This window comes from Chanos chanos, chromosome 15 (assembly GCF_902362185.1).
Source record: "Chanos chanos chromosome 15, fChaCha1.1, whole genome shotgun sequence".
Lineage (NCBI taxonomy): Eukaryota > Metazoa > Chordata > Actinopteri > Gonorynchiformes > Chanidae > Chanos > Chanos chanos.
In genome coordinates, this window is record NC_044509.1 from 18,473,011 (window position 1) to 18,482,574 (window position 9,564).

Below are 9,564 nucleotides of genomic sequence, written 5' to 3' on the forward strand. Positions count from 1 at the left end.
TAGTGAAGGAATGAGCAAAATGACATGGCCAGTGACCTGACTGAGAGTAGAGTGCACCCTTTGGACATTAACTGACTCATACCCTCGTGTTCATCACTACATATGACTGTGTCTATGACCATGTCTGTTCCAGTTTACCAGGTACAGTACTACTACCTGCCATAGAAACCGACAGCTGCAAAGCTACATATTGTCAGTGACAGTGATGAATATGGCCATTATCAATCATTTTTTCACACGTGACATGGGTTTTAAAAAGTCCATTTTCGTGCTAGTGTGTGTTGCTGATACTGTTCTCATGTCTTACAGCAGATTTTACTCTTGGTCTTTATGACAAGATGTAAAGCTATTTTAACATGGTTCAGCCCACAGAGATCATGAATTAATGAGGTATATTGTTATGAAAATATTAGTCATAGTAGAATTCCTCTTTAAGGAGGCAATTCTGTCCTGTTTTCAAGTCCCTGTTTCAGACTGTGAGTCATCACGGGGCAGGGTTAGAGACGCGGACTGGTGTGTGCTCACTACTGGTGTGTAAGAATGGGTTAAATGCAGAGGTCAAATTCACTGCAAATTCACAGTGTGTGTGTGTGTGTGTGTGTGTGTGCACGATCACAGAGATTTAATCTTTAATTAGAATCTTCCATTTGCAGTTGTATTTTTATTCATCAAAAGCGGAAATAATGTGTACAAATATTAATAAAAGTCTTGCCATGATAACAGAATTTATTGGATGAACAACATGGATGTACCAGCAACTGAACATCAGTTATATCAATTATATTCCTTAAAATTCAGTCATGAAACTGAGTTAAATAAGTGAAAAGGACAAAATAAAAATCAGACTGTATTAAACTGCATGTGGAACAAGCCTCTGACACTCAGTCTTACAAAAATCCCATTGGCAGAAACAACAACCACAACGACAACAACGACAACAACAACAACAACAACAAAACAGATAAACTGACAAGTTATCTAGAACATCTTGTCCAGCGACCTCCTAGCAACGGGATGGCTGTTGCACTGAAGCAGTTCCTCTGAAAACATAAACATGACACATAATGTAACATGGGGGTGGGACAGGGGACTTAAGAGATCACCGGCTGATCCACTTGAAACAAGAATCATAAATTATTTGAAAATTACTTGTTCTTTGACCAAGACCGTAATGAAGTTTCTATAAACGAGTGTATTTACACTAGGAAGAGGTATACTGGCATAACAGGAATATCTGAATGGAAAAAAAAAAACAGGCTTAGCATGTTTTTGAGCATCTTCGGTAGTTTAACCTCAACCCTTGTCCAGAGTTTGACTTAATACTTCTCTAGTAACCCCATAACCCAAGTCTGACCCTGACTGAAGTCTCAGCTACTTATATAGAGCTAGCTAGAGACTTAACTTATGCTTAGTGTTTCTGTCAAACATTGCCTCTGTGTTGTGGTATTGCGTATAGTGTTAGCAGTCTGTCAGTGCTCTGTAGGCTAATGTGACTCCAGCTTCCCTATGTGAGCACACTGCTTATTGTGAAGGTTACTCTGCTACCTGGCTTTGCTACATGTTGGTGGACTTATGTTGGCCTTTTCTCCCCATGTGTCTGTGACAGATGCAGACATAAGGATGGCCGATAATAGCTAACTACTAACTCTGTGTGTGTGCGTGTCAGGAAGAGTGAAGATGAACCCTCTAAAAAGACACCCATCCAAAAGTAAGGTCTATTATGACTGCATATCAAACCATTAACCAAATGCCTTGTCTAAAAATTAACCAAATGCCTTGCCTAAAAAAGCACAAAGAATTTAAAGGTGAGAAAGATGTGGAATTAATCTACACTAATATACTAATTAATCTACACTAATACACTAATATACTAATTAATCTATACTATTATACTAATTAATCTACACTAATATACTAATTAATCTATACTATTATACTAATTAATCTACACTAATATGCTAATATGCTAATTAATCTACACTAATATACCAGTTCATCTACACTAATATGCTAATTAATCTACACTAATATACCAGTTCATCTACATTAATACACTAATATGCTAATTAATCTACACTAATATACCAGTTCATCTACATTAATACACTAATATGCTAATATGCTAATTAATCTACACTAATATACCAGTTCATCTACACTAATATGCTAATATGCTAATTAGTCTACACTAATATACCAGTTCATCTACACTAATATGCTAATATGCTAATTAATCTATACTAATATACCAGTTCATCTACATTAATACACTAATATGCTAATATGCTAATTAATCTACACTAATATACCAGTTCATCTACACTAATATGCTAATATGCTAATTAATCTATACTAATATACCAGTTCATCTACATTAATACACTAATATGCTAATATGCTAATTAATCTATACTAATATACCAGTTCATCTACATTAATACACTAATATGCTAATATGCTAATTAATCTACACTAATATACCAGTTCATCTACATTAATACACTAATATGCTAATATGCTAATTAATCTACACTAATATACCAGTTCATCTACACTAATATGCTAATATGCTAATTAGTCTACACTAATATACCAGTTCATCTACACTAATATGCTAATATGCTAATTAATCTATACTAATATACCAGTTCATCTACATTAATACACTAATATGCTAATATGCTAATTAATCTACACTAATATACCAGTTCATCTACACTAATATGCTAATATGCTAATTAATCTATACTAATATACCAGTTCATCTACATTAATACACTAATATGCTAATATGCTAATTAATCTATACTAATATACCAGTTCATCTACATTAATACACTAATATGCTAATATGCTAATTAATCTATACTAATATACCAGTTCATCTACATTAATACACTAATATGCTAATATGCTAATTAATCTATACTAATATACCAGTTCATCTACATTAATACACTAATATGCTAATTAATCTATACTAATATACCAGTTCATCTGTACCAGCAGGAGATAATACACTCGGTCTCAGCTCTCAAACATAACTCTCCTTTTGTAACAATTTCAAGTTGTGTTTTAGCACTTTCAGACCCTCCTCAGGGGAGTGTGGTGGTGCCCATGGCAAACTGATAATAAGTCTCAATAAATGTGACAGGTATTAAGTCTTTTTAGGAGATTTATTTTGCCAAAATAAATTTGATTCATTCACACAGTGTGTTTGTCCAGGTTATTTCCAAGGAAGACAGCTTGTATCAATTTGAGAATACTTCCAGATTTTCAGAGTTACAGCTGTTTTCTGTGTTCACATATACAGAAAAACCCCAACTCATTAAGTAATTACTCACGTTATTTAGTAAACAACTTATTACTTTTCTTTCTCAGTACTTTTACTAAAGTGAATTATAACCACAGTGGCAGCATTCTTACTTACACAGGAGAACTCAGTACTCTCTCATTACTCTCTCTGTACTCTCTCATTACTCTCTCAGTACTCTCTCCAGCCCTGGTGGCCGGTTTGTGTCACATTAGCTTTAGGTCAGTGGCATATGGAGCAGTGAACTCTGACTTAATATCACCCTGTGTGTCTTTACTATTGAGTCCCAGGTGGTTACCTGTTAGTCTTATGCTCACTCTTAAGGATATCAGTGGCCTTCCGCTGGGCAGCCAGCTGGAGTAGCTGAAGCGTAGCTAAGTTAGGGTCATATTCATCCAGCAGCTCCCGCGCATGCAGGATCAGCGTCCGTGTCACTAGACTTCAGCAGGGGCAGGCTGAGTGAACATTTGAGTTCTGTCATTAACCTGAGTGACTGTCAGCTGTGGGCTTCTACGTGTCGGCTCAGTGAGAGGCAGGGAGGTGATAATGCTCTGAGAACGGTGTGGGGTGTGAATTTAGTCTGACACATTCAGTAGAAAACAGGATGACAGGAGATGGTGCACATGGTCAAACCCCTGAGGCCCTCACTGAATACTGGCACAGAGTACCCAGTTCTAGTGCCATTGGCTGGACCCTGACACCCAGGACTCCTTCCAAAGTTACTAATCACACAAGTGAAGGTTTCCTAATGTGTATCCTGAAAAAAAGAAAAAAAATCAGCCAGATACAACAGATTGTACAGTAATAACCTTTTTTAGTAACACAAGTATTAAAAAATATTTCAAAATATTGAATGTTCAGCGTGTATGTGTGTGTATGTGCGTGTGTGTGTGCGTGTGTGTATGTGTGTGTGTGCATGTGTCTATGTTTGTGTGTGCATGTTAACTCACCCTGTAATACATGAGAACTCCTTTGTACCAAACTCTCGAAACCAGAGATCTGTGGACAAATCAGAAACTCATGTAAGTAATCTGCAAAAAAAAAATTTAACAAGAAATCCACCTTCCCCCCTACTTTCCTCCCTCTCACCAATCTCCTTGTTTTCTCTTTCCACTAGCATAGCAGTCCTAGTCTGGCCTGTGGGGCACACTCTTCCTCCAGCCTCCTCTCTGACACCCAGGCTCTCTCCTCCAGTCTCCTCTCTGACACCCAGGCTCTCTCCTCCAGCCTCCTCTCTGACACCCAGGCTCTCTCCTCCAGCCTTAAGGCACGGTGAAGAGTAGAGGTCCAGCTCTGGTGCAGCGTCACTGGGCTGGGACAGCAGATGAATGGAGGTCTGGGGCTCCAGCAGGGTGGAGAAATGACACAGCTCCAGTTCAGTGCACTCTACTGGGGCATGCCAGTGTTGTGTGAACTGCTGCTGCTCACAGGCACAACAGCACCCCCCTGTGGTGATTTGGAGAGCATTGGAGCTGAGACAGACTCCTGTGGACAGAGTTTGACCAGTTGGAGGAACTGTTACACTCTGGAAGGACTGAGATTCGTCTGTTAAGACAAAGATCCAGAGACGCATGACAACTTATTTTCAACTACACAGATTTAAAATTAAAATTACACCATCAATCACACCCACATATATACACACATGCACACATACACACAGACACACACACACACGATTTAACACACACACACACACACAAGTTTGTATTCATATCTAAGTGAGGAATTCCCATTGACTCCCAGTTTCCTGTGACTAAAGAATACTAACCTATCTCTAACACTGATCCTAACCTTAACCTTAACCAAAGAAATGTTTTAACACCTTTAGTTTACCAATTACAACAATATACTTTAGTGTGCAGTCAGGCTGCGGAACCCCCAGTAAGCTAGCTTTAGCTAAGACACACACACACACACACACGCCAACCAAACACGTATATACACACACATACACACACACACACACACACACCAACCAAACACGTACATACACACACATACACACACACACACACCAACCAAACACGTACATGCACACACATACACACACACACACACACCAACCAAACACGTATATACACACACATACACACACACACGCACGCACATACACTCACTCATACACACACGCGCGCACACACACACACCACCTAACACGTATATATACACACACACACACACACGCCAACCAAACACGTACATACACACACATACACACACACACACATGCACGCATATACACTCACTCATACACACACGCGCGCACACACACACACACACACACACACACACCACCTAACACGTATATACACACACATGCACACGCACACATGCATGCACATACACTCACGCACACACACACACACACACACATACATGCTTGCTCTGTCATGGAACACACCTACAGAGGACGGGAGTCCCTTTTCCTGAGTTAAGGTGTGTTCTTTTGCCATGGAAACAGACACACCTTCAGAGTCATGGTGTTGGTCTCTTTGTGAAGTGAGACACCCTGTAACAGAAAGAAGACTTTAAGCCTGTGTGTGTGTGTGTGTGTGTGAGAGAGAGAGAGAGAGGGAGAGAGAGAGAGAGGGAGAGAGAGAGTAACATTATGGCCTTTACCTCTGAAAAGTTTTCTGAATGAGGTGTACCTCTGGTATTTTAAAAGAACTACAACAGACAAGGCTGTTACTATGGTAACTGCTACTATGCCAACAGCAACCACAGACACAGCGTTCAGGGGCAGAGCCTGTGAAGTTGAATCTTTTTCAACATCAACTCCTTGGCTGCCTAAAAAACACAAGGATCACAAAAGGGGAACTGAGTTATGACTAAACACAAATTGTCTCACCGTCTCTCGGTTATAACCGTTCACACAACTCATGGTCTCATAGAGTCTCAGTGTAGTAGAAAAAAAGGAAGATGTAAACATATTGGATGTAATACAGTGACTGTGCTTTGGCAAAGTGAAATGATGCAGTGGGTGAGAAAGTTTCAATAACATTTGGTGTGTGTGTTAAATAAGTATGACCCCGTTTTAAAGGTGCTAAAATAAAAACACAGTCTGTATTGTATAGTTTTATACAATATACAAGCTCTTATCCAGTAAAGTATTGTTTGGTGTAAAGTTCACACTGCAAGTTCCATACAGTTTGTTACAAATACATGAACTTATGCAAATCTATTTTTCACTGATTGTATTTTACCATGTCATTCCCTTGTTAAGCTGTCAGAACCATAGCAGAGCTGACAAAGAGAGAAAGGGAGAGAATGGGACCCAGAGACAGAGGGGCGGAGTCATATGTGGTGTGAGTTCCAAATGGGTGTGGTCTTCGCTATGCTCACCCTTACACTGTCCATTTGTGAAAGAGGCAGAGGTGCACGGCAGACACTCCAAATCCTGTCGTCCGTCTAGTCTCTTTTTGCTATAAAAGCTTCAACAGACACCCAGAAAGAACATCAAAACACAAAAATTACATCAGAACAAATACAACTACAGTTCATGAAGCATGATACACACTCAAGCCATACCCAGGCCAATTAACAATCAAATGTGTGTGTGCGTGTGTGTGTGCGTAAGTGTGTTTATGTGTGTGTGTGCCTGCATGAGTGCGCGTGCATGTGTGTTTGTGTGTATGTGTGTGTGTGTGTGTGTGTGTGCATGTTCATACCCAGGTAGGCAGTCCCCACACACAGCATTATGGACATGTGTGCAGGGACTGATTTCTCCTCTGTTAACACGTGGACAAACTTGACACATTCTGCAGCTCTGGGAGCCCCAGTGCTCCTTAAACCAGCGGGCACTGCAGGGCACACAGGATGCCAGGGCACCACTGCCATACCCACAATCCTGGGTAAACAAACAGTCAGTCAGGACACACTAACACACATGCATCTGCATTCAGATCAGTTCAACAGTTCGGTTGGGTTTGCTTCAGCTTCACTCCATGCTCTGTATAGATTTATAATGTCTTAGTGATCCTGGGCAAACAAAACTGCCACCTATTATTTCTATTTATGTATGTATGTATGTTCTTATTCATTATTATTGTTATTATTGTTATTATTATTATTATTGTTATGATGAGGATGATGATGATTGTGGTGGTGGTGATTATTGCTGTTGCTTGTATTTGTGTGTGAGTGTGTGTGTGTGATAATTTTGACATGTTTCTGATGTTTTCCTGAGGCTGAGTTAGGGGGTTGTTTGAAGTCACAGTTCTGTGCTACATAAGACACAGCTCGTCAAGGTTCTCCACTTTTCCCTGGCCCCTCCTCTACATCTCCCTGGCCACTCCCCCTCTACATATCCCTGGCCCCTCCTCCACTCCTCCCTGGTCCCTCCTCCACTTTCCCTGGCCCCTCCCCCTCTCTTCTCTCTCTCTTTCTCTGTCTGTCTGTCTGCCCCCTGCCCTAACATTCTCTTTTCTTCTCTTCAACGTCACTGTCAAATCGCCAACCGCAGTAAAAATACTTGTGTGGAGTTGAGGAGAGCAGTGTGTGTGAGTGTGTGTGTCTGTTTGGCTTGGAGATTGACATATGAGTGTGTTTAAGTGAGATTCCTTTGGTAACAGAGGTTTGCAGTCAAAATAAACTGGACTTTGTGTCACAGAGTTTCCACAGGAAAAGCCTAAGTCACATGTGTCAAAATCCGGTCCTGGAGGGCCAGGGTCCTGCCAGGTTTTTTTCACCTTAGTTACCTGCTAATTTTCACCTTGAAAACAGGTGTGCATGTTCTACAGCCAATCAGAGATTGTATTCAGTTAGTTGACAAGAAAAACAGTGGGACCATGGCCCTCCAGGACTGGATTTCGACATCCTTGGCCTTAGTCTTTCACTCCAGTTTACCAATGTCCTCTTCTTCCCGTGTGAAAACTCTGAACGACTACCATTCTTACACAGTAAGAAGTCTACGTACTTACTCATGCTACACACACACACTGTGTTTTTACCGCAGACTAAAGCCACATCCATCTACCTGTCATCTGGCTTTAAAATACATGCATTTAAATATCAACACAAGCAAGTTTCCAAATCTGTTAATGCTACAAATGTAAGATAAAACAGTTGAATAGTTTACCTGTCACAAGCAGTTGCTGACATACTGAGCTAAATTATATGTACAATGTATGTCTTTACAATAAATACAATATTTACAATATTGAAATGCTGTGCATTTATAGTGTGAGCGAAATCAGAGGACAAAATAATTTTTCACTAATGTGACAGTACACATGTCCATCATACTGCAACACATCCATAAGAGACCTGTCTCAACTCTCCTTAACACTCCTTCTCCTCATGACCCGAATGAACAGGATACATTATAGTTCTGATTAGGACTCCATAAGACATTCATAAAATATTTGGTTTGAAATAGAACACACTTAGTCCTGTCAGAATTTGAATAACTTTAGTAATAACAGGTTATATAAGGTGAAGGAGACAAGTGAGGGAATTGGGGGGGCGGGGGGGGGGGAACCCAGGCCTTCCAGTGCTCCACACATTTATTTGGCACAGGTGTGTCCCACACCTCCCTAATCAGCACTGGGTCCCCACACCTCCCTAATCAGCACTGGGTCCCCACACCTCCCTAATCAGCACTGGGCTCTGTAAGAAAACTATCGTAGTCATCAAACTGTCCCATTTCAGCAGGCAGCACTGCATCAACTGTATGACACTGACAGACACAGAACGTGGATACTTCACACATGACAACAGTCAACCCAGTCTGAACCTCAAAAGTCCGCTGTAATGCACACACACACACACACACACACACACACACACACACACAGGACATTTCATACCTCAGATAGCTCCTGACCAGGTGGACACTGCAAACACTGATGACAACCACCATCCAAGTAATACTCACTCTCTGAACAGTCCATATTCTACACACAGAACACCTTGGGGGGACAAGCGAGAGAGAGAAAGAGAGAGAGAGAGACTGCACGTTTTTTAAAAGCACCCAGAAATTGAAATAACGCTATATTTGTGGCATGTGGTTGTCTGTGAGAAAATGATATCACAACCGTCATGCAATTGTACACTGATCTCTTACTCGGTGGGAAACACTAAGATTCCGAATAAAGTAAGTTCTAAGGTTTTGTTTGAATAAAAAATTCTGAGCAAGGCCATTTTTGCCTGATAGATTTTTTGTAAGTCTTTTTAAGTCTAATATATTTGGACATCGAAAGATCTAAGTTCTCTTTGCACGAACTGAGCGCGCGCTTAACTCCGCTATG

General features: G+C 40.5%; 1 protein-coding gene across 1 annotated transcript; it reads right to left on the minus strand.

Moving 5' to 3' along the window:
* Window positions 1-978: 978 nt before the first annotated feature.
* eda2r (ectodysplasin A2 receptor) lies at window positions 979-9,207 on the minus strand. The gene is made up of 6 exons (XM_030792311.1): window positions 9,124-9,207; window positions 6,985-7,163; window positions 6,659-6,747; window positions 5,936-6,103; window positions 4,523-4,858; window positions 979-1,040 (listed from the first exon to the last, which is right to left on the minus strand). Exons 1-6 carry the CDS (start codon window positions 9,205-9,207, stop codon window positions 979-981), a joined length of 918 nt encoding a protein of 305 aa, XP_030648171.1.
* Between the last annotated feature and the right edge of the window lie 357 nt (window positions 9,208-9,564).